Here is a 24994-nt window from a genome sequence, read left to right as displayed (position 1 = left end):
AATTTTTTTTAAAGACATAACTCAGTTACAAATTAACCAATACCTCTAGAAAACAACACACCATCTAAGTAGGGAGATACAACCCCAACCTCCCCTAAGGTAAACTACCAGCATTTTGTTTTAATAACCTATATTTTAACTTAAAATCCCAAACATGGCTTTAAATTCCCAATAATATAAAACCACTTTCGCCATCATATTTGAAATAATGAATTTCACTAAATAGCAGTTTCTTTCCCTTAGTCCCACGTGGCTCTGCTGCAATCAGGACCTATGGGAGGGAAAGGAAAAAAGCCACCATCTTCACTCTCTCAACTCCACATACTTCACCAATGAAGTATGGGTGATTATGCTCCCAATTGGGATCTGCTAAAGGTATTTCTGGCCAGCTGAAACTACTCCTGCAGCTGGAGGGTTTCTCCTGTCCCACTCCTTCATAGCTGCACCTCTAATTAGTCCCCTCTCCTCTAGTGAGAAGAGAGAATTCAAAATAGCATAAGTTCTCCTCTCGGCCCTGAGGGCGCTTGGAGGGGCTGATGGAATTAAATCCTTTCCTTCTCTTTCAGGTACAAATTCAGTCTTTGGCACACCCGGTCTTCAATAGTGCCTTCTCCAATATCTTTGTCATCCCAGACAAAACAACAATTCCTTATAATCTTTTTCTTTTTCTTGATATATTTTGGCAGTTTGTTCCAATTACTTAATTTATCTCCCAAGGGACTATCTACCGGTATTTTCTGATCATTTTTCTCATTTCTCTCCGCGAGGTTCTGGCTGGGACTGGGCCACACCCATTGAATTTGGCAGGAATCTAAATTCCAAAACACCCAAACACGCCAATTGTTGCCAATTGACTCCAGTCACCCTAGAAGGTCTAGCCAAGCCTATCCTATCCAGAGACGCAGAGTTTAAGACTGCAGGCCTCACAGGGTCCTGTCCAGAGACCCTTCTAGAGTTTATGACTCAAGGGCCTCACAGGGGGCTTATCTTATCCTGTCCAGAGACCCAGAGTTTAAGACTCCAGGCCTCACAGCGTCCTGTCCAGAGACCCTTCCAGAGTTTAAGACTCAAGGGTCTCACAGGGGGCTTACCTCTGGGTTGTTGCGCAGCAAATTGCTTCACTGATCTGTCCACCGACCGGTTGGGATTTTTACTGCAGAATTTTTCTCGCTTTGCTTTGCTCTGAGTTTCTCCACTCCATGCCCACTTTACCTTGGGGAGTAAGGAGAAGCCCTGGATGCTGGCAGGCTGCCTAAATCAGGACAGGGCACCATCCCACCAGCACCCCAGGGGTTTACCTACTCACCATAAGTAGTGTGATCCTGGATGAGCCCCCAAAACTGTGTGGGTCAGAAATCATTTAATAGATCTCTAGAAGCAAAGCAAAGTTTATTATACCTTCTCATGAGAATCAGGCTTCCCACCCTTCGAGCAGACAATGGAAGGGAGGAAGCTCATTGGGGGCAGGGTCAATGCATTTAATTCCTAATGCAAATTCCCCCTCCCACCACTGACCTTCATCCTTATTGGCTGAGGATCTTACATTATAAACATGGGAACTATCCAAGAAACTGAACTTGACCAATAAGTACATAGTTGCCCATATTTGACTGAAATAGGGAGGATAACAAGAAGGGGACTTAAGTATGCCCTTAGGGGGATAACAGGGAGGAGATACTTTAAATATGCCCTTGACTCAATGCTTAAATTCCTTCAGGCCTTGTCAAACTTTGAAATAGATGAAGCCTTACTCGATTTTCATAACTGTCTTGAAAGATCTCACCTTATCTCACTCACCTGCAATCCTACACAGCAATCCCTACGATTGTAAGTTCTTTCCTGACATATTCCTCTTAGTGACAGTTACAGAGAAACACAGACCTACAAGAATACATTGACAGTAAGAGGAGAAGTCATTCCTTGGGTTTATTTTGATGGATTTTAGACCAAACTGAAAGTTTTTAGAATCAAGTGCAGGAGTAGGAGTAACTTAGTTGACATTTTGATTAGTGATTTTGCTTATTTTGTCCTCTTGAGCTATCTTCTTAGTTGAGATTTAAGAGGTTGTAAAGGGAGGAAATGTTATGGTTTTCCCATTCACTTTACCTTTCTAGTGTCATATAATGGAGAAAGCACTTTCCTGGTTTTCCTCCAACCTCTGTGATGGCTCCTTCTTTATTGTCTGTACTATTTGATCATCTCACAATAAAATGTGGATGTGTTCCTTGGAAAGCTTTATTGTATGCCCTCCTGTCTCAGGACCACAGACTGGCAAAACTGGAAAGATCAATTCATGCGTGACAAAGCATCCTCTCTTCACTTTACCCAAAAAGTTGTTATGTGGCCTTCCTAGAAGGCCTAAAGTGAGGGGGTCCCACAGCAGCCCACATTACCTCCTTTCTGTTAAAAGCAGGGAAACTTTTTTCTTTCTTTCATCCTTAATCCTCGAGTCATTGTGTTTGTCAGAGTACTTATCTTTCAGAGTTGTTTTTCTTTATGCTATTGTGGTATTGTTGTATACATTTTTTTCTTTTGGATCTGCTTATTTTATCTTACATAATTTTATGCATGTTCTTCTTAGATTTCTCAGAAGTGGTCCTTTTCATTATTTCTTATGGCACAATAGTCCATTACATTTATATAACAAATTTTGTTAGGTCATTCTGACATTTTAATATGCACCACCTTAATTTCCAGTTATTTGCTACATCAGAAAATTCCACTGTGAATATTGTTGGCAATATGGGTTTTTTCCCTCCTGTTTTGGGGGTCATGAATCCTTTCCTAATTCCCCCAGACTTTGTCTGGATCTCTCCTTTGCCTCTATTACATTCTACTTTGTATTATACTTATCTGTGCTTATTATATCCCCTTAGGAGACAGTAAACTACTTGAGGGAAAGAGCCTCCATTCCTTTTCATTGTTATATTGTTAGTGTCTGGCACATAAGGGTAGGGAGGAGTATGTTTTTCAGATTTCTACACACTCTTTTATCACATTGATTTTCTGACCACAGCGCCTTTCATCAGCTCATTTGTGCTTTGGGATCCTATAAATCGGTCTTTTCAAGCCTTGATGCTTGAGAAAGAGAGAGAGACAGAGACAGAGAGACAGAGATCTCTGTCTCTCTCTCTCTCTCTTTCTCATGCTTTGGGCTTGTATTCCCTCAGAGAATCATGCTACTCTGCCTTCAAGATGCAGCTGAAGCTCCACTTTCTCTTTGATTCCCTTCCTGATTCTCCCAACTGCTAATGCCCACCCTCCCAGATGACCTTGTATTTAATCTGTTAGGATTTATTTGTATTTATTTACCTTTTATCTTTTCTGTAGAGATCTACACATACTTTTGTTGTCTTCTATATTATACTTGCCAAAAAAAAAAAAAAAACCCAAACAATATATTATACTTGCCAACAGATTGTTTTATTCAATCTATCTGTAGTCCCAGACCTTGCCGCACATCCAGGGGATTTAATAAATGTTATTGATCATTTGTGTGTCAGGAACTTCCAGGGAAGGAAACTTATTCTCCCAGTACAAAGTCAAACTTCTGAGCAACTTCAAGTCTTGGCAAGTTTCTTAGGGACCTGAGAGGATCCAGGCTTTGTGTATGTGCCAGGGACAAGATTTGAATCTAATACTTCATGGTCCAAGGGCAACTCCTCTTCCTCAATGGATTGCCTTTGCCTGGGATGTGGTGATTAATAGAATTTTTTTCAATTTGTATTTTAAAAGGCAATATCCTGTGTAGACAAAATGACAGGGGCAAGATTGGAGGTCCTGGAATAGCAGAAAGTTCTCCTTTGATTTTGTTTTTCCTTCTTTTTTGGGGGGAGGGTAAGAAGCATAGTCATAGTGCTGTCAGATTAAAAGAAGGAGAAAGATGGACATTGATACATTTGAAAGTGTAAAGAGGAGAACAGAGGAAAGACCAGAAAAAAACACAAATACAACACCTTTAAAAGTTACACATGACGTTACTACTGTGCTTAAAAGGAAAACCAGACTATCCACAACCTACTTTGTGGGAATGTTCTTTTGGGGTTTAAGTTCAGAATAAAATTAAAAATTCTTAAACCATTTTTGTTTGACAAAATGCTAATTTTATGTTTGTTTATTTTTTGTTGTTGGGGCCAAAACTCATTATTGGGGCCTAGATTCTATAGCAAGCGGAATGGTGAATTAATAATGAATTGATCTAGAATAAGTTGAGGGAGTTATCTTATTTTAGGATCAAAATATTCAAAACACCAAGATGGAAGAAATTTTCCTCCATTTTCATCCCTCATTTAAGCAGAATTGAATTTTTAGTGGGAAGCTTTTCTATCCACGCAATAATCTTTCAATGTAATTTTTGTTTCTCCAGATTTCCATGAGGATAACTTCCAAGGACCTGGATGGCCTCATTTTAGCTGCTTCCACACCTGTTCCCCCCCCACTCTGTGCCTGGGCTGGTAGTGGTACCTGAGAGCCATGAAGGTTGTCCCTGAGAAGAATGCTGTCCGGATACTGTGGGGTCGAGAAAGGGGCACGCGAGCCTTGGGGGCTCAGCGGCTTCTACAGGAGTTGGTGGAGGATAAAACTCGGTGGATGAAATGGGAAGGAAAGGCAAGAAACCTTCTGTCCTGGGACCTGGGGGTGAAGGGTTCAGAGAGAGAAGCCAGCACTGGTCAGGCAAGGGTAGAGACAGACAGAGCTCAGCTCGTCAGAGGAGCTCGCAGGAGAGAGGCGGCTGCCCTAGGGAGCCACATTCCAGCTCGGCTGGTGATCCAGGCCTCAGTTCATCCAGTCCCCAGCTGGAGCCTTGTTTCCTAGTGGTCTGAGCCTAAATTGTGAGTGCAGATAGGACTTTTGAAGCAGAGTTCTTAGTGATTGTTCCTAGAAGGTTCCAGGGATAATGTCTCATCATTATCTTCTCTTGTTTTTCTTCCAGAAAGTTGAACTTCCTGACAGTCCACGATCCACCTTTTTATTGGCCTTCAGCCCAGACAGGTACTCTGCTCCCATCAAAATCCTTAACTTTTCTTAGCCTCAGCCTTGCCTGCCTCCTGCCTCCCAGTCCTGCCCTTTTCTTCTCCTGTAACATACAGACCAGTCCCTCAAGACTCTTGGAAGCACTGCATGGATAAGTCCCTTGGGCCTCTGTGGCCAAAAAGGAAAGAAATTAGCACAGGGTTCTATGACATGTCTTAGTAACAGATAGATGAGAGCTCCTGGTGACCAGAAAGAGACCCTTACCTGCAAATGTGGTATTGGGGAGCAGATAAACCAGCCAAAATGCATTTAAAAATTCATCTCATTTCAGCAAGCATTTACTAAGTATCTGCTGTGTACCAGACCTTATGCCAGACTCTGGGAATACAGAGACAGAAATTAAATGATCGCAGTTCTCAAGATGTATTTATTTTCCTGGGCTGGACCTAGAACAGGTTCACAGAGGAATAAAACCAAAATCTAGGTAGTAAATAACTGATCTCTGAGAGTGAAGATTTCATTGGCCTGGGGGAAAGAGGAAGAGGTTTGGCAGTGGCATCTGAGCTGACAAATGAGGCAGAAGTTTATTCCTGGCATAGAGTACACCCTTGTAAGGTTTCTAAACCTGTACCTGGCGCATAGTAGGCTCTCTATAAATATAAGTTATTGTTAGTAAGGATGATGCAGTGGGATATGTGGGAGCCTCCAAGTACACCGTCAGATCTGGATCAGGGGTCACAGGCCCGCTCAGGCCTTTACTTGCCACTTGCTGTGCTGGGCATCAGGGGGAAGCCCTTTCAGGGAGCTCCCATCTAATGAGACGGCTTGCAAATGGCGTAGAAACCAGACGGAGACCGGATAAGTTGAAGATAATCACAGGGGAAAGGCAGCTAGGAGGCCGAGACGAGGAGGGAGAGAGTTGGGAAATGGAGTGTCACGTTTGGGAAAGAGCCAGGAGGTCGGGGTCATTGGATTGCAAAGGGCATGGAGGGCAGGGAAGAAGACTGGAGAGCTAGGTAGGGGCCAGGTGAAGGAGGGCTTGAAAGGCCAAACAGGATTTATGTTTTATCTTGGAGGTGGTAGGGAACCAGGGGAATTTACTGAATGGGGGAGTGACATGGTCTGATCTGTGCTTTAGAAAGGTCCTGGGACAGCCGAGGCGGGAATAGCACGTTCAAAGAACCGATGAGAAAGGGAGGTAGCTGGAGCCCAAAGCTTACTGTCTTCTGCATCCTTCCTCTCATGCAGGGTGGGTGCCAAGAAGGCATCAAGGGTGGTCAGCCAGAACCAGAGGAGTGCTTCTCTGCTTCCTTTCTTGCTGAGCCCCTCATTCCTTCTCTCTTGTAGGACTCTCATGGCTTCCACCCATGTGAACCACAACATCTACATCACGGAGGTGAAGACCGGCAAGTGTGTGCATTCTCTGGTTGGGCATCGGCGTACGCCGTGGTGTGTGACTTTTCACCCCACCATCCCAGGCCTCATTGCTTCGGGCTGCCTCGATGGGGAGGTTAGGATTTGGGATTTACATGTGAGTACTTCCTTTGGCTGCTCTGACCTTGAATAAGCTGCTTGCTGGGGACTTCCTGCCATTGGTTGAAGGGGAAGAAGCAAACCCTTTTACTTTCAGGCTCTGGGTCATCCTTTTTCAAAATCCACAGTTTATTTTTCAACATAGCAACCAACATGCACAGACAAACTGAAATAAAAATGGGCATCTCAGGAGTTGAACAAGGCAACCCAAAAGTGGGAGTTGGCAGTGTGTGCCGTTGCACCTTATGTACCATAGCCTTCCTTGAAAGGGAAGCGTCCCTAAACTGGCGCCTGGACCAGGCAGGATTGGCGTTGTCCATGGTGTTGGATCCCAGTTTGGTGTCCATTCATTGTTCTCAGGGGTCAGGGCTTTTGTCCTGGGTCTGCTCTCTACACTGGCATTTCTTCATGGAAATCTTCAGATTCTTCCCATGGGTCATTCCCTAATCACCAGGTGAAAGTTTTGTTTTTAGGCTTTTGCTTTTACAGATTGTGCTACTTCGAATATTACATTTTCTTTCCCATAATAATTTCTTTTGACTATAAGTCTAATAGCAGGATTGCTGGTGTCATTTCCTTATCTAATGTGAGTAAGGGCAGTCTCTCAGCTCAGCTGCAGTAAAAGGACTCCTCCTTTGGCTTCACCACTGTTGATTTTTCCCATCTTGTTTAGTCTTCGCTCATGCTTCGGGACTGCTGGATTCATAAGAGGCCTCCCTTTTCTCTCTCCATCCTTGGAGGGGCAGCCGGGCAGTCTGGTTCCTAACCTTGTCTCTCTCTGCAGTCCCAAAGCCCCTCAGGATTCCGTGGGGCACGCTGGGGTTTGTTGAATATCCTTTGGCCTGTTTCATGGGGAGCATTTGGAAGATGTCCCCTTGCACTGGAAAAAGAACCTTGTTTCTCTTAACTGGTGCTGGTGACTGGTGTGCTCCACATTCTGCCAGGTCTGAGGCAGGAGAGGTTTCACATGATCGCAGGTCTTGACCAGGGCTCGCTGGAGAATTGGGGGTTGTCCTTCCTGTTAACTACAGTGGAGTCAGATATGGGAACGTTTGTCTGTTTTATGGAGTCCCATTTCAGAAAGATAAATTATGTTAAATGGAGTCCTTTTAAATTAGTGTTTCCCTGTTTGCCATGCGCTTATTGACTAACCAGATAATGATTTGAGAATGGTTCATCCATAGGGTGGCAGTGAAAGCTGGTTCACAGACAGCAACAATGCTATCGCCTCGCTGGCTTTCCACCCCACGGCCCAGCTCCTGCTGATTGCCACAGCCCACGAGATCCACTTCTGGGACTGGAGCCGGCGGGAGCCTTTTGCGGTGGTGAAGACGGCCAGCGAGATGGAGAGGGTTCGGTGAGTAGCTTGTTTCATTAGAGCACAGGCCTAGAAGGAAGCGGGAGATCTCGTGTCATCACCCTCCCTACTTTCCAGGGTCTGCTAGGGTTCTCACAACTGCTCCCACTGACCGAGAAGTCAGGTTCTCAGCATGTGCATCAGTACAGCTTGGCTGTGAGGGTGGCATCCCACCTCCTGCCGGCCTCGCTGCAGAGTCCCATCCTGCGTGTGTTTTTTGTATCATTGGGGCCCTTGGGATGGTTATCCCATGTACCAGTGGAGTAGGTTTAAGGGTAAAATCAGTCATTCTGGACACCTAAACTATGGAGTGAGGAATTCCTTTTTTTTTCCTGTCTGTTGGCTTATATCAGATCTTGGCAGGGCGGGAATTTTGGAGTGGCCCGGCATAAAACAAAAGCTCCCAAAGGGGATGTATTTTCCTTTTTGCTCCAGACTTAAGACATGTTTCTAACTTGAACCTGGATTAAAAGTAGAGAAATTTTGTCTCTAAGTCTTCTGGTGTTTCTGTTGGACACAGACTTGCTTTCTGGTCCAAGTTATTAGGACTTGTTATGGGAGCTATTAAAAAACCATTAGGATTCACACTTCAGCAGGCAGCACTGTGAGGTAGACTGATCCTCCTGGGTAGGCAGAGGAGAGTACGCCTGCTTTATAGCCAGGATGGGCCCTCCTATGGCTAGACTGTGCCCCATGAGGGAGGACTGCTGCTTCTCCCAGAGATGAGTCTCTGTACCAAAAGCTGTTGTTCCTACTTCGGAGATGTGACCCTTATTTCTGAGGCAAGTGGGAGCTAGCAAGAAGGACAGAATTGGTGCAAAGGTTTGGGCATGTCTTTAGCTAAAAAATAACTAGAATTTCATCTCTGAAGTATTTAATAGGGATTGATATAAAATAGTTATTTCCCAGGTTTTAAATTAATGCCATCTCTCTGCCTCTCCCTATCTGTCACTTTCTTTTTCTCTTTCACCCCCCTTCTTTTTATTCTTATCCTTTTCTTTCCCCCCACCTCCCTTCCTCCTCTTCTCTCTCTCGTTATCTCTCTCTCATCTACATCTTTGTCTCTCTCTCTCTTGTTTTAGGTTGGTGAGGTTTGATCCCCTCGGACACTACTTACTCACAGCAATTGTTAACCCCTCCAATCAACAGGTAACTGAATTAGTGATTCCCCAGAGCTCCTAAATCCCCTAAACTTTGGGTTACCCCAGGTCGCTTAGGCCTGCGGGACAGTCCCAGAGTCAGCCACAGGCTGTGGGTCCCAAGGTAGAGCCGCAGCTGTCCCGAGAGCCAGGGCCCCGGCTCTGCTTTCGCATGGTGCTGCGACCTGGGCGGGCTGCCATGGTTGGAAATGGAGACTGGGCTTCCCGCTTTAGCCATTTAGGTTTAGTTCCTCCCTGAAAGGATGTGCCTTAATTCTGTGTCCCAGCGAGTGTTGCGCTCCAGGAAGGAGGGGGGCTCGGTTTGCTTTGTGGTGGAGGGATTTTCCTCTTGGCCTGAGATACTAAGTCCCGCCCACCCCTGTCTCCCGCTTCTCCCCCACGGGGTTTGTTCCAGAGCGATGATGAGCCCGAGATCCCCGTGGACGGCGCGGAGCTGTCTCACTTCCGCCAGCGCGCTCTCCTGCAGTCCCAGCCCGTCCGTCGGACGCCTCTTCTGCACAACTTCTTGCACATGCTGTCCTCCCGCTCCTCTGGCATCCAGGTGGGAGAGCACGGCACAGTCCAAGATTCTGCCACCCCCTCACCCCCGCCTCCTCCACCGCCTCCCCCTCCGCCCAGCACGGAGAGCTCCAGGACGTCCGCTTACCCCCGGCTCCGAGAGCGCGTCAGCTCCCCCCCAGCCGAGTGCTGCCAGCCCCTGGGGATGCTGTGCCTTTGCAGCCGCTGCTCTCGGGAGCGACTTCCTTCTTCCCTCTTCCCACGCCAGGACAGTGCCCCCTCTGCTTCCACTGGGGCTACTACCGCTTCCTTTTCTCCCGTGCAGACCGAGCCCTACCATGCCCCGGAGCAGGCTTCGTCAGCGCAGCAGGACCAGGGCCTCCTGAACCGCCCGTCTGCCTTCAGCACAGTGCAGAGCGGCACTGCGGGTAACACACTCCGGAACCTCAGCCTGGGGCCCACTCGCCGCTCTCTGGGCGGCCCTCTCTCCAGCCACCCTTCCAGGTACCACCAGGCCGGGAGGGAAATCGCCTCTGGGCTCGGAGGCGCTGACTGGACCCGAACGGTGCTAAGTATGGACTCGCGCTCCGAGGCGGACGCTCTGCCCCCGCCGAGGACCAGCGCCTCGTCGGTGAGCTTGCTGTCGGTGCTGAGGCAGCAGGAAGGCGGCTCCCAGGCGTCGGTATACACCTCCGCCACTGAGGGAAGGGGCTTCTCGGTCTCGGGGCTGGCAGCCGAGGCAGACGCGGGCAGCGGCTCGGGCCAGAATAACAACTCGGGCAGCATTCGGAACGAGCTGCAGTGCGACCTGAGGCGCTTCTTCTTGGAGTACGACCGGCTCCAGGAGCTGGACCCGGGCCTGGGGGGAGACCCCACTCCCGCCCAGCAGGCCCAGGAGATGCTCAACAATAACATTGAGCCGGAGAGGCCGGGCCCTTCCCACCAGCCCACCCCGCACAGCAGTGAGAACAATTCCAACCTCTCCCGGGGCCACCTGAACCGCTGCCGTGCCTGTCACAACCTCCTGACCTTCAACAATGACACCCTGCGCTGGGAAAGAACCGCACCGAACTACTCGCCTGGTGAGAGTAGTTCCTCCTGGCAGGTCCCCGGCGCCTTGGAGGGCCTGCCCGCGGGGGGCGGCCAGCTGCCCCCTGCCGACGGCACGGAGGGCGGGCGAGCCCCTGGCTCCAGCAGGCTGGAGCTGAGCCCTTCCACCAGTGCCCAGGACGAGAGAACTGTGGGAGTGGCCTTCAACCAGGAGACGGGCCACTGGGAACGCGTTTACAGCCAGGCCGCTGCCAGCCGACCCGGGAATGTATCACAGGAGGCCTTAAACCAGGAAATGCCTGAGGAAAGCTCTGAGGAAGACTCCCTCAGGAGGTAAGAGAGCCGTGACCCTCCCACCCCGGCCCCCTCGCTGGCCCGCCGTAGGCACCGCTCCTTGGCCTCTAGGACCATCTCCCGGGCCTGGCGAACCGGGTCCTGGCCAGGAGGAGTTCGGTGGCTTCCCTGAGGTGGCCCGGCTAGTCAGGCACCGCTTCTCGGGGCTCCGGGGCCCTGGGCATTCTCCGAGGCCTCTGACCTTCCTCTCCTTCCCGAGGTCAAATGGGTCCCGGTGGTTTGACTCACTTTTCCCTGGGAATCTCTTCTCCTTCTGGCCTTTTCCTAGCCTAGGACTAGTTTTCTCTTGGGCAAATCGGAATCCTCATTCTGTGCTCTCGGGAGAAGCCCCAGGACGTGGCCGGCCCCTGCGGGCTCCCGAGCTGAAAGGAAGGAGTGCACAGTTTCTGAGGAGAAGGAAGCAGTTCCTCTTGAAGGAGGGTGCTTGGTTGAGTCAGGAGGGCTTTCCTACCCTACGTTGGGGTACGCGGTGGCTTCCCGCAGGTAGAGAAGGCCCTCGGGTTTCCCAGGAGCAGCGCTGTGGAGAAGGTTATGGCTCAGACCTAGCGCTCCCCCGTGCTCCGAAACCTGGCTTCTAGGTGGCCCGTTGAGCCGCCTTCCCCACTCGTCATTAGCGTCTGACCCTCAGCCTTGTCCGGTCCCTTCAGTTCATAGAGAAGGCCACGGGCTTCAGGACCCCATCCCCAGTCACAGGGTTAGAGTGTGCTGGAGTCTGTGATGGGAACTCCTCCCTCTTGGCAGAGGTAGCTTTCCACAGTGCCTTCCTTTTTCTTGTCCAAACCAGGGCTCTTCCACCTCAGACTGAGACTTTTCACCTTATTCTCCATTAGGGGCAGACACAGGGTTAGTGGGGGCCTAAAGTGGGCAGAAGTGTTCCTACAAGAGCAGTGACAGCAAAGGTGGGTGGAGCTGCCTCCTCCCGCACCTGCATGTCCCGCACCTTCATTTGTCAGGCATTTTTCCGACTTCCCAGGTAATTGTAGGTCTCTCAGCCTGTGTCTGCTGGGCCCAGATGGCGCCTCCTCTGCACTGTGTTGGCTGAAATCTGTGAGATTTACCTGTGGTAGATAGCTGTCAGGGGGAGCACTCGAGGAGTCCTCTCTGAAGGCTGCTTTGGTCAGCCGGCAAGTGTGGAGGGCCTCCCGTGCTCCCCTCTGCCCTGGAAGGTCAAAAACACCCGCTCTGTGCCCGTCCGCAAGGAGCGTCTGGCCTGGTCGGGGTTTGAGATTTACAGCTCAAAACCGTTAGGACAAAGCACCGTAAAGCGTCGGTGTCTGATGCAATAGAGTTTTGGTGGAAGATCGCTGCACCCTTGGAGAGCTTCCTGGAAGAGGTAGTACTGGAAGAAAGCCCTGATAAATGACAAGACAGGGGAGTTGATAGGAGAGAGAAGTGACCCCTTCTGGCAGAACTGCCTGAACGAAGTAAAAAATGAGCAGACTGTACGGAGAGGAGTTCGTGTTTGGCCTGAGGGCTGGCTCGGAAGTCCTGTCGGGGAGGAGGAAGGGGAAGCCAAGGCACTCTGAATGGCCATCATGGCCACGGCAGGGTTGGATAACCACTCCCCGGCCAGGTCTGAATGAGGCGAGTGCCCAGTTGTTGTTTGGCAGGTGCCAGACTTGCCCCCAGCTCTGGCTGGAAGCTTTTCTGTCTGGGATTTCCGCTTTGGGATGTGAGACCCGAGGTCAGCCTCTTGCTTGGTTTGGCAGTAACCTAACAAACACACGGGTTGTTTTTTTCTTTAGAAATAGCATTTTCATAAATTTGTGTAAAACTTTTCATATGAAACTCCAACCTCTGCTTTGTCAGCTCTCTTTTAAAGCAAATCTTTTTTTTTTTTTTTTTTAGCATTTTTTATTATAGTATATATTTTTCCAAATACATCCAAAGATATTTTTCAACATTCACCTTGCAAAACCTTGTGTTCCAAATTTTTCTTCCTTCCCCCCAAGATAGCAAGCAATCCGATATAGGTTAAACATGTGCAATTCTTTTAAACATATTTCCATATTCGTCATTAAAGTAGACCTTTTGAAAACCCAGGAGCCGTTCTGGCTTTGCTCCCGACTGGTCCGAGGCTAACTCAGGTGAGGTTTTCCTGCAGTTTCCCACAGACACTCTTCAAGCTGGGTTGTATGGAGGGACCCATCTCCATGTGTGTGTTGGAGCAGAGGGAGAAGGGAAGACAGTAACTTTATTGTGGCCTGGAAGGCCTGTCCCCCCGCTGGGCTGTTGCTGCATGGGAGCAGCCCGCTTGCAGGCACTGGGGGGGGTGACCGGTCACCCTAGGAGCTGGAACTGGAAGGCCGCCTCCTCCGTGGTGAGGAGCCCGATTGGGCTTGTTCTGGTCCTTGGCAGAGGGCTGGCGCATCCTGGTCTCTGGTGCTGCCCGGCTAATTAGTGTTGTTGGCAAATAAGAGTATTAATAGTCATAGGCAGGGGAGGGGCGTCTCCCCGGAGCCGGGCAGCAGAAGCTAATTTTGCATCCCGAGCTTGTCTTCTTTTGTTCATGGGCTGCCTGTGTAGGATGACTTCTCGGTTCCCCCTCCAGCTCTTCAGCTTCTGAGTTCCGGAGCCATAGCAAATTGGGGGCTTCATTCTTCCAGGGCTGAAGCTTTAAAGAAAATGTTCAACCCCTAATAGTGCCTGACATTGTGGCTCCCTCCAGTAGGTGTCACTCCAACCTCAAACTAATTATTTGGAAATAACCCTCTTCTTGCTTTGGCTACATTTGCATTACTCAAATTCAACTTTACATAAAGATTTCTGAAAGAAAGCCACGTTCCACGACACCCTATGTTAGCTTTGCTGTACAATCCCGGGTTGTCTCCATTCTGCATCTTGGCGTCTGCTCTGGGCCTTCTCTGCCCAAGAAAACCAAAGCCTTGAAAGGAAAAAGCCTTCCAAAGGAGGACAGGAGAATGGACACTGTGTCCGCTCCCCTGTCCCCCAAATGGGCCTTGGCACCTCAGGAGCTGAGAGAGACCTGCCCTGCTCCACCCGTGGGCACGCGCGTTGCTACCTGGGCACTCCTGGCTGTGTCTTTTCTCCCTCCCCCACATCCAAGGGCAAGTTCACATTACGTAAACATCTCCTGTCGGGGTCTGCAGAACCGGCTACTAATCGAAGTGAAAACCATCTGCAGTCACAAAATAGTGACGGTTCTCAGTTCACAAGCCCCTTGACCTTAAATCAAGAACCTTTGCTACATACGCCCTTAATTGGGGGAAAGAGAAAATGATGAAAACTAGTCATCATTTAGTCATTTCATGGGTCACACATTCTTCAGTACTTAAGGCCAGCAGTTGATTGAATATCCTGCCTTTGTCAGCTAGCTCATCTTCTGTGTCATGCCCCCTCACTGGGGGTCTGCCCCAAGCAGCCTTTCTAGCCCTCCTACTTACTCTCCTTTCTCTCTGTTCTCTTGGTGACCTCATCAGTTTTCAGGGCTGATGGCTGCCTCCCAGAGCTCCATATCCAGTCCCATCTCTCTCCTGAAGTTCATTCCCGTGTCCTCACTTGCCTATCGGGTGATTCAAACTGGATGTTGTAGAAACAGCTCAACCCGGACACTGTCTAAAATAGACCTCCTTATCTGTCCCCACTTGCCTACCACTGTTGGATGTACTGCTGACCATCCAGCCTCATAGGTTTGCCTTTTTTTCCTCTCTTTCCCTCCCTTTCCCTCGGCTGCAAAACCAGTCATTTGCCAAATCTTGCCATTTCTAGCTTCACAATCTATTTTACAGCATAGCTGCCATCTTAGTGCAAGCCCTCACCATCTCTGACCCAGATTACTCATTTGCTTTCTAATTGGTGTTCTTGCCTTCCCTCTCCCCGGTGCAGCCCATCCTGCATACTGCTGCCAGAGGGAGTTTCCTTAAGCCTAGATGGGATCTTGTTGCTCCCTTTCTCAACTGACTCCATACACACACACACATATATATATGTACAATATGTCCTGCCCCCAGGACAAGATACATAGTAACTTCCATCCCCTCCCCTCTGCCTCATTGAGGCTCTTGTCCTCTGACATGAAACCTTGCTGGATCCCCCTCCCTTTTAAATTACCCTGCATTTAACTAGTTTGTATTTATGTTTATTAATTTCGTGTGTGTGTGTGTGTGAGAGAGAGAGAGAGAGAGAGAGCGCGAGCACTGTATTATAAAGTGTTTTGCTCACGTTAATGAGTTATATAAATATAGGGATTATAACTAAAGAGAGATGTTTTCATTCATCACATGTTGAATGAAAACATCCATCATATTTGTATCTTCAGAGCCTAGCACATTGTCTGGTACGATGTAGACACTTCAGTAATACTTGTTAATTGATTGATATGTTCTTAGACATTAGAGCTCCCTAGAGTTTTGTTCATAACTTCTCTTCGAGCAAAGACTCCTCCTTGAGGATTGAGTGAATTTCTCGGCCACAAGCAACCTACTTACTGATCCGTCTCTGGGAAAATTGTTCGTTCTAAGGGTGTTCGTTATTAAAACTTCAGGAACTCCAGAAGTACAAGTCAGATTAAGAAGCATTTCCAGTTCCCCTTCTCTATATCTCCAGGTGGGGTTCTTAGGGCCTGGACACTTACATAAAGACTAAGTAGCAGGCTTCATATTCCCCTGGGAGTTCTGTCTTACCGTTATGCCAAGGAAGGCCAAGGGGAATATGGTGACAGGTGACAGGATTGGTGGAGAAAAGTAATGACCAGGGGAAAGGGCGCTTATTTAGAGCTCTAAATTTGTTTCATTTTTATCCAATGGATTTCTTTGGAGGAGGAATCTTTTTGAGTCTCAGAAACTGCAACTTTTAATAGTTGTCTGAGCTTGTTGAATTCATTAGCTGGATCCCTCCTGGTCCCCAGCATTAGATGGAGTGGTGGAATGGAAGTACTTGACTTTGTCTACAGGACCGTTCCATTCTCTTATTCCTTTTCATCACATCCACAAGATGACCAAGGAAGGAAAATGAAATTCTCCACCCCTGGCAGTGATGCAGGGAGGCAGTGTGTGACCCAGCCTTGGACTCAGGTCAGAAGATCTAGGTTAGAAGTGGGGCTTTTATGCTTTTACTAGTTCTCTGACTTGGCAGCAAGTTCCTTAAATGCTCTCAGTTTCCTCATTTGTAAAATGGGGATTATAGTGCTTGTAGCTGCCTTTTACTGTGTGACTATGAAGATGAGCTGAGATGACATTTAGAAAGTTTTTCAAACCATTGTATAAGTGTTAGCTATTTCTGCTGCTCATCTGCGGGGTTTCGAGAGATTTGAGAAGGATGCCTTTCTAGGATTACTTACTTTTCTGGAGAGCATTCTTCCCTGGATTCTATAAAAATGGTAACATTTTTTGCCTCACATCCATTTTATTTTTTTTCCTTTACCATGCTGTTGGAATACTCATGGAAATGTCTCTCCATAATTTTAATTTGTGCTATCTAAAATTTGGTTCTGGCCTGATATTATTGGTCCCTTTTCTAAGTTGGGGTTCAGCTGTCCGTTCCGGACAGCAGGTCAGCCAGGTTCACATCAGTTCTCTGTGGAAAGTCCAGGTCCGGCACATTCTGCGTCTCCTGGCTTACACGGAACTTTGTGCTGCTGATATTTGGTTTGGCCTCTTTTAATGTCTTTACAGTTTCCGCCAGAACTATGTTAGAGCCAAGGATAGAGGTTAAGAAAGTGGTAAAAGCTTGAAGGAGAATGGCAGCAAAAGCATTAACGGAGTCTCGGTTTGGGGGCTGTTTCCCCTAGTGCTGTGCACCCTTTTTTGGTGCTTGTGTTAGGCCAGAAATGTGATCTGCTTGTAGTACGGTGAGCTTGAGGGGATTTTTCTCCTTCTCTCCCTGTTTGAATCTCTGTGAGGTTCAAAATGAACTTTGTTTTCCCATCGTTTCCTTCCTTGGGAAGTGTTCGAATGGACCCACGTTTCATTCCATTCTTCCTTCCTTAGAAGATAATTGCTTGCTCTAGGGAAACTGGGGCCTTTTTATCTGCTAGTTAAGGATTTATCATCTCCTTTCTTCTGCCACCAGGAGGAGTTACTGTTCTTTTCTTTTTTACTCACCAATTCCCACAGATTGACAGGAGGTAGTGAAGCTTCCTGGCTCCAGCATAGATTGGAGTTGGGAGCTTCACACCCTTGTTCCCTCAAGCTTTCTTATTGACTGATTATCTTGGGCTACTTACTTTGGGGGGGGGGGGTCCTTGTGGTTAAGAAATGAAAAGCATCCTGATAACTCATGTCTTGCTTTTCCAAGGCCGTTCTGGGTATGGTTTGGGAGACTCATTTGTTGCCTGGCAGGGCAGGGCAGGTGGTAGAGTAGAGGTAAAGGTCCAGATCTCCACTTTGCTATTTACAAGCTGTCAACTGGACAATCCCTTCCCTCTTGGTGCCTGAACTCCAGCCTCTCCAAAATGAAGGGGCTGATGGTTGCTAGAGTGCCTTCCAGCTCAGATTCCTGTGGTATTGTAAGGATATTTCGAATTAAGCCCAGTTCCAAAGCTGGACTCCAACCTGACTGCAGAGAACTTTGAATCCTCCTTCAGGTTTGGCAGTGGGCAGGGGAGGAAAAAGAAGGATGTCTTCTATTCTTCTCCCTGTCCCCTCCCCTCCACCCCCCTTTTTTACTGCCCATGTGTATGTGTCACGGGGCAGTCAGTGGGTGTGCTCTGCCTGGTCTTGGTGAGTCCCGAGCTTCACCTTGTGCTCGCCAGAGCACGGGGGTCAAGGTTCTTTGAGAAAGGTTAAGTGTCATACATTTAGTGAATAGCAGAGAAAGAAAAAGAGGCAGAGAGGAAGGGAGGAAAGATGAGAGAGAGAGAGGGAAGGAAGGAGAGAGTACAGAGCTAAAAAGGATCTTGCTTTGCAGCAGTGAAGAGATGCTTTCCTTGCGTCTTGCATTTCTTAAGGGCTTTGAGGCTGAGTGAATACTAGCCTTTATGATGCTGTGGGACAGAGAGTTTAAGTATGATTGTCTCTATTTTATAGATGAAGAAACTGAGGTTCAGAGAGCTTAGGGATCTGCCCAAAGTCAGATGGTCGGGAGCTTTGGAAGGAGCCGGTCCTTCGATTTCAGTAGCTGGACCCTTTCCCTGACATGCTGAATATCCAACTATTCCTTGGACTGGCTGCTGCTCCTGACTGCTGGGGATAGTTGTGATGGGGGGGAAGAAGAAAGGGCCCTCTTGGGAGGCTGGTTTTTTCACTGTTTTATCAGCGCTTCTCAGGGGAAACACGGGCAGCTTGGAGTTGGGTGCCACACACAGTTGGAGGTGTTGGGCTGGGGACAGATCCCTCCTCCTGCCTGGCAGGCAACCCTTCCCCCACCTCAGGCCAAATTAGCACCTGTTCAATCTAAATTACCCCCATCATCCCCCTCTCTCTCCTCTCCCATGGTGGCGAGCCGCTTTGTGCTTTGTACACACACCCTGAGAACTTGAAAAGATGTAATCGGCTCTGGCAGCTCTGGGAGCTGGATCTTCTAGGGAAGGCAGCGGCAGGCCTGGAAGGCGAGGAGCCGCAGCTTGGGCGAAAACACGGGAGCGATCTCGTGGACTCCTCCTCACCCCTTCATAGTCCCTCCCCATGGGAACTATTCAACCTAGTGCTCTCACTGTTGTGCTGGAGGTTTTTCCTAGACAATAACGCCAGGTGTATGTAGGGGGTTCTGTTTGCATAATGTATTTTGCTTATTGTGATTGTTCCCAGCCATTAGCTGTGCCAGTTGGCTTCCGCTCCTCCCCCTGGACCTGCTTGAACACATTTGCAGAGGCTGCTACAGTCAGATCCTGAATCGGAGGATCTGGCCTGTCTGGGGCTCAGGGCCCGGCTGATAAATCTTATTAGCCATGTCTTTTCCCACTAATGGTCCTGTTAAACTGCCCCAAACAAAATGTTTTATGGATGTACGTGACTGGAGACTCTTCCAAATGTGGCGCTGCTCCTCTCCTCTGTGCAAGGGGCCGCTCGTCTTAGCATCCTGCACCCCACCCCCACCTAAGCATGACTCACCCTTGGGCTCCCCTGCTGGCTTTGGGCTGGCAGATATGGAAGGCCCCCTCACCTACGAAGTTGCCTGACTTATTTATAATGGAGGCAATAGCCAAATTCCTCCTGTTTCCCAAGAAGGAGAGTGGGAGTTTCTCATCCTCTTGGCTGGCTGGTTCCATCTGGGAAAGCAGCACTGTACCAAGCCAGATGGCTGGACAGGAGGAGCTGGCTGACCCCCCAAAGCCACCTCAGCAGGCAGAGTCCAGAACTTGTGGGTGAAAGCCTTCGTCCCCTTTTTCATGCCCAGGGAATGACTTTGGATGTCATGCCTCAGGACGGTGGAATTATCTCCAACCCAGTTGAGGTCTTTGGGGGGCTAAGTGCCAGGCTTGGCTGAGGTTCTTCCCTAAGCTTGTTTGATGGATGCCCACTAGTCCCAGGGTAGCGAGGGCAGTTTGTACCTCTGAGCTAGAGCCATCCTCCCTCACGTGATTGGGAACAGAACATCCAGGTGGGGGGAGAAAGATGGGGAGAAAAAGCCATGTGGGAGTTTCAGGGTCACCTTTCTGGAAAGAAAATCAAGGCAGAACAAAAGTAGACAGTGGTGATATCCAAAGGATTAAAGGCAAATGAGCTTGTCATGATGGAATAATTCAGAGTGCCGTCTCCTATATTGTCTCTACAGCCACCTCAGGCCTGGTGACTCTTCCCCCTCAGCCTCATTTTCCCTTCTCTCCTTCACATGCACCTTTGTCCAGCTTCCCCGCCTCTGGTCTCCTGCCTTCTGCAGTCACAGTGTATGTAACACTTAAGAAATTAACTTCAGGTGCAGCCCCCTCCTTCAGAAACACCGCCCCACCACACATTTGGGCTGGTGTCTGTCTTTGAAGAAATCGTGGCTGCTCTACATTCCCTCCCCCTTCCCCATTCCCCCCAGACCTAAATCACCTAAATGACCTCTTTGGGAGGAAGTGCCTCACCAGGAACAAAGGATCAGAGCCCTGTAACGGGAAGGAGCGCCGAGGCTCTCCCAGGCAGCCCGCTGGCCAGGGACGAGCAAGCTGAGGTTCAGACCAGGCTTTGAAGTGATTTGAACCCAGGCCTCCAAGTCCTGAGCCAAGGTTCTCAACATTGCGCCACTTCTTTTATACCTGATCCAATATGAGCACATTCACAAGGGCTTATTTATTAAGTACTTACATCTGTGCTGCAACCATCTTCTATAGTAATAATATGAAGAAAAATAATCCCTAAGATTTCTGTTGTGCCCCATAATTTGGGGGCATATTCCAAGACCCCTACTCTGTTTCCTCCTGATTCCAGCCATTTTGTTCTCCTAATATCCTGAGACAGTGCTAGCTTTTTCACAAATAACTCTTACCCTTTTTCCTTGACGTATTATTCAGAGCACTGAGGTGCAATACATTAGGAGCTGCAATTAGAGTCGGGAAGAGCTGAGTTTAAATGCTGCCTCAGATACTTACTATGTGAACCCAGCAGATCACTGAATCTCAGCCTTAGCTTCCTCATCTGTGAAATGGGAATACAAGGTTGATGTGAGATAACATATGGATAGTGTTTTTGCAAATCTTAAAGAACTCATTAAATGCTATGAGCTGTGTTTGTTGTTATTACCTACTGGTCATTATTCATTACCATTTTTAATGTTTTTAAATTTCAATAGTAGTTTATTTTCCAAATACATATAAAGATAGTTTTCAGCATTTGTTTTCATAAGACTTTGTCTTCCAAATTTTTTTCTCTCCTCAAGACAGCAAGCACTCTGATAAAGGTTAAATATGTGCAGTCCTTTTAAACAATTTTCCCTATTTGTCATGTTGTGCAAGAAAAATCAGACCAAAAGGGAAAAAACCACAAGAAAGGAAAAAAACCAAACAAAAAGAGGAAAATACTATGCGTTGATCCACATTCAGTCTCCATAATTCTTTCTCTGCATGTACCGGGCATTTTCCAAGTTTTTTGGAATCAGCTTTAGTCATCTCATTGTTGAGAAGAGCCATGTCCTTCACAATTGATCATCACCTAATCGTGTAGTTCCTGTGTACATTGTTCTTTTCACTACCTTTTTCTTTTAGTCCACAAAAGGTACCTTTTGGTTTTTCACATGAGCCACCAGGCTCTAGAACCCTCTAGAAATGGAATTGGCCTAAACCAAATACTTTAAGGGAAGTATTTTCCCCTAAAGGGACCTTAGGAAATGGCTGGGTGTAAGACTGCTGTGACTCCTTTAGTCATTTGTATCAGGTAAAAATATGGTTCCATGTAAGGGCAGTAGCAGAAAGCAGTTTGCCAGTCTGCTCGGGTCTCTCCAGGCCTCTCTAAAATCATCTCCTGATTATTTCTTATAGAACAATAATATTACATAACATTCATATGCTAGAATTCATTCAGCCATTCTCTAGCTGATGGGCATCCATCAGTTTCCAGTTTCTTGCCACTACAAAAAGGGCTGCCACAAACATTTTTGCCCATGTCCCTCCACCACAGAATGGACTAATCACTGCTATACTCTCTGGTGAGCACGAAAGCAGGGGACGGAGGGAGCCCAGCCCTGACAGGGTTTCTGTGGCCAGCTCAGAGTCTTGCCTGAGTACAAGTTGAGACTGAGTCATATCATCTGGGAGAAAGTAACATTAAGCTGCATGTTACAGCCTGAAATCTCAACTGAATAACAGAAAACCTTCCTTAGTTTAGCTTTCTCTTGTTGATGATACACCCAGGAGCTCATTTTCAAAGCTCCTCTGGCCCCAGTAGATGAATGTATGGAGAACCCTATTTTTAGGGCTTATTTGCGTCTTTGTGTTTTGTAGCCGAAGCTCCACTTTTTAAAACAGGTCTCATTACTTTAGAGTGAACATCCTACTAAGTAAGTGGATTTAGTTTTGTAGTTGTTTTATTAATTGCCATTTCATCTCTTAATTGTTCAGGTGCTAATGCTGACTCCGTTTTTCTCTCCTTCGAGGTCCTTCCCTCCTTCAAATTAGGAGCCGAGGCAAGAAGGATGGCATAGGGCTGGGTGGCTGAGGCTTGTCTCTGGAGCACTGTAAAAGCAGCCGGGAGATTTAGCAGCTGGAACTGTGGGCCTTTGCAGCTCCCCGGTGCCAGTCTCTTCTTGCAGCACTTTGGTTTCACCTGTACTACCTGGGCTTTGCTTGTTTCTTGAATGCTGGATTTTTCCCCCTTTGTTCTTTTATTTTCTTTTTGTCTTTATGTGTCTTTCTCCACAGTAAAATCACACTGGGTAGAGGACTATTTGTAAAGATTTTTGACACATACAGAAGCTACGAGGTCCCCAGACCATAAATCTTAGCACTCCTGATACCTGAAAGAAGGGAAGGGCCAATTTGTACTTTTGGATAATTGTGTGTGTGTGTGATTTTTTTTAAAGATGAAATATTTTACCAGGTTGGGAATTAAGTATCTCCCAGGCTCTGCAGAGTTAATCTTCATTATGGCAATATTGATTGACAAGCTGGAGGATGGATTCTTTGGGGGAACGGGGGTGGAGAGTGGAAATTGCAGTTTTCTCTGTTAATTGTACTTTAGGTATCATTTGTGACAGTTTCACTTTGTCTAGACGGATCAAAATGGTGGCTCAGTGGTACCAATGGAACTAAGTGCCAATGTCATTTGGGGATCAGGGTAGTCTTCAGGGGGTGGGGGGCCCCCAGGGTGTGTTGTAGATGGTTAAACTACATCAGGTATCTCCAGAGATGGGAGACATTGCAAGTTCAATGTCATGCAGAAGAGGCTTCTCTGATAGAGGGAAGATGATTATATTTGGGTCTTTGTGCCGACTCTGGAGTGTGGAGGCTGGGAATTGTTCAGGTCTCTGTTGGAATCTCTTCCCTTCTATTTCTGTAGGCTCCTGAAATCCTTTTACTTTAGCAGACACTAGCCAGGAGGGCTGCCTCTTTGCCTCTGATTAATAAAAGACTTTGCCTGCTGTGCCCTTCCCATTTCTCTTGCTGTTGTCTTCGCTTGATCTGCTAACTCTTCTTGTTCTCCTAATATTGGCTTGATGATTGTGCTTTATAACATAGAGCGTTTCCATGTAGGCCAGGTTTATAATCATGTTGTCTTATAAAGGAGTGTCATTCTTTAGTTAGCCACTTTAGATGAAGATTTGGATATTAGGTGTGTGAAGGTGAAAAATAAGCCCTTAAAGGGTAAAGTCATTTGCTCCTTATTAAAGCCATTAACAAATACCCCAGTGTGTTCTTTGTTGAATTAGGAGGATTGAAGAGGACCTTTCAGAATCTCAGTGTGGTTGTGCAGATTCAAATTAGCCTGATGATTTTTTCTTGTTGTTATGGAGAGAAACATTTTCTATGTTGCCAAGCATTTTAAATGATTGCTTGGATTTGGGGGAGCCTTTTATCAAGATTCGTGTACCTTGGCCAGAATATTATTAAGCCTTAGTTCTCCGTTGGAGAACTAATAGCTGACTCTTTGGGAGTCACCTCAGATAAATACAGAAGCTTTGCAGGTTAGCTCAGGTGTGGCTGAAATTAGAATAAAAATAATTGTAAATTAAAATATGACCTTTAAAATAATATGATCCTGAGAAGGACTTTAAGTGACAAGGAAAGGACCATTTCCCAGGTACATCTGAAATAAATCCAGCATATCTTATCAGAAAAGAAGCAGTAAATATATTTCATGGTCTATCAAGATTGAGCTTTTGTTTTAGACCTAACCCTGTTTAGAGTCTGTGCTGCTTTTTGAGCAGGATTGTCATGAAACTGAGCTTGAGGGTTTTTAAGTCTCTGATCCTATCTCTACAAAAGTGCTCGTCACCCACCCACCCACCATGCAAAGGTGCCCAGATGATTGTTTATGTTTTGTAAAAGGTTCCTTTGATGAAAGGTACTGTTTTCAGCACAACTTCTTATTTATGAGCAGTAAAATGGTGCTGCTCCACCCCAGGCAGTCTTGCCTCATTTCCTTTCTGAGCAGGCAGTGGAGAGTGGAAGGTAGAGGGGCGGCTGAAGGGGTGTCTGCCAGTGTTTTCTTCCTGGGGCTATCCTACCCTGCATGGGTCCTGTCCCACAGCAGGCCACATTTAACCAGCCAGCCCATTTGGGCTCTCTTGGCAGCAGGCTGTGGACTCTTAGAGTCAAATCACAGGACACGGGCCCGCAGCCGAGCAAGCGCCTATTGCCGGGTAACTTAACACTAATTGCCAGTGTGTGAAACGAGGGAGGCTTGGATGCCTCTGCTTTAAAGAAGATATGTCAATTTGGAAATCATAATAGAGGTGTCATTTCAGAACACACAATTATTTTTTACAAAAGAGTAAGGGCTTGTCATCTTCACGCTCAGGCATGCGCCAAGGCAGAGAAATGGGGCCTGCAGAGCAGAAGTCAGAGGAGGAAAGAAATGACTGACAAGGTTGTGTTTGCCCTCTGAGCCTTTCATTTCTCTCCCGGACACAGCCATTTCTGCCCTACCCCCATCTCTTGTGCAGAAGCATCTGGGATAGCTCCCCGGGCAAGGAGCTTTCCTCTAACTGCCTCATTTAATAAGTCTCATAGGAACCAGAACATAATGTACTTAATAGGGCAACTGTGTCAGCACTTTCACCTGACCTGCTTTTCTAAGTTCTCTACATGATTTCTGTGAACCTCAGCGCCGGCCTGCAGACCTTCTGGTGAGAGCCATCGGGTCATCCAGGGGTACTGAACAAGTTCTGCATTTATTACCGTCATGGCGTGCTGATTCATGTGCTGACTTACCAAATACTCATTGAATACCTATAATCTTCCTGTTGCTGCAAAGTATATAATGAAAAATAGAACACAGTCCCTTCCTTCAGAGAACGGTAAGATTAAGAAAATGACAGCTAGCACTTCTGTAACGCTTGCAAACACCCATCTCATTTTATCCTCACAATAGTCCTGGGAGGTAAGTGTTATTATTATTATTATCCCCATTTTACAGATAAGGAAACAGAGGCCAAGTGGCTTGGCCAGGATCACACAACTAAGTAAGTGTCAGAGGCCAGATTCAAGCCGAGGCCCTCTTTCCCCTGCTCTGCCAGCTCTCTGCCAGCTGCC

At 47.5% G+C, this 24994-nt stretch overlaps 1 protein-coding gene across 7 annotated transcripts in view; it reads left to right on the top strand.

Moving 5' to 3' along the window:
• Nucleotides 1-24994, top strand: part of AMBRA1 (autophagy and beclin 1 regulator 1) — a 175419-nt gene that overhangs the window by 34242 nt on the left and 116183 nt on the right. For 4 of the 7 annotated variants that reach the window (XM_051964139.1, XM_051964138.1, XM_051964135.1 and 1 more), the window contains exons 2-7: nt 4367-4608; nt 4934-4992; nt 6322-6505; nt 7692-7864; nt 8947-9013; nt 9419-10905. In XM_051964139.1, the coding sequence (XP_051820099.1) occupies nt 4474-4608; nt 4934-4992; nt 6322-6505; nt 7692-7864; nt 8947-9013; nt 9419-10905 (2105 nt within the window). In that variant the 5' untranslated portion in view covers nt 4367-4473. The remainder of the gene's footprint in view (nt 1-4366; nt 4609-4933; nt 4993-6321; nt 6506-7691; nt 7865-8946; nt 9014-9418; nt 10906-24994) is intronic. The other 3 variants (XM_051964142.1, XM_051964141.1, XM_051964140.1) reach the window with 1 other exon arrangement.

The sequence above is a fragment of the Antechinus flavipes genome, chromosome 6, assembly GCF_016432865.1.
Source record: "Antechinus flavipes isolate AdamAnt ecotype Samford, QLD, Australia chromosome 6, AdamAnt_v2, whole genome shotgun sequence".
In the NCBI taxonomy this organism is placed as follows: Eukaryota; Metazoa; Chordata; class Mammalia; order Dasyuromorphia; family Dasyuridae; genus Antechinus; species Antechinus flavipes.
This window is presented reverse-complemented; position numbering and strand designations above follow the sequence as displayed.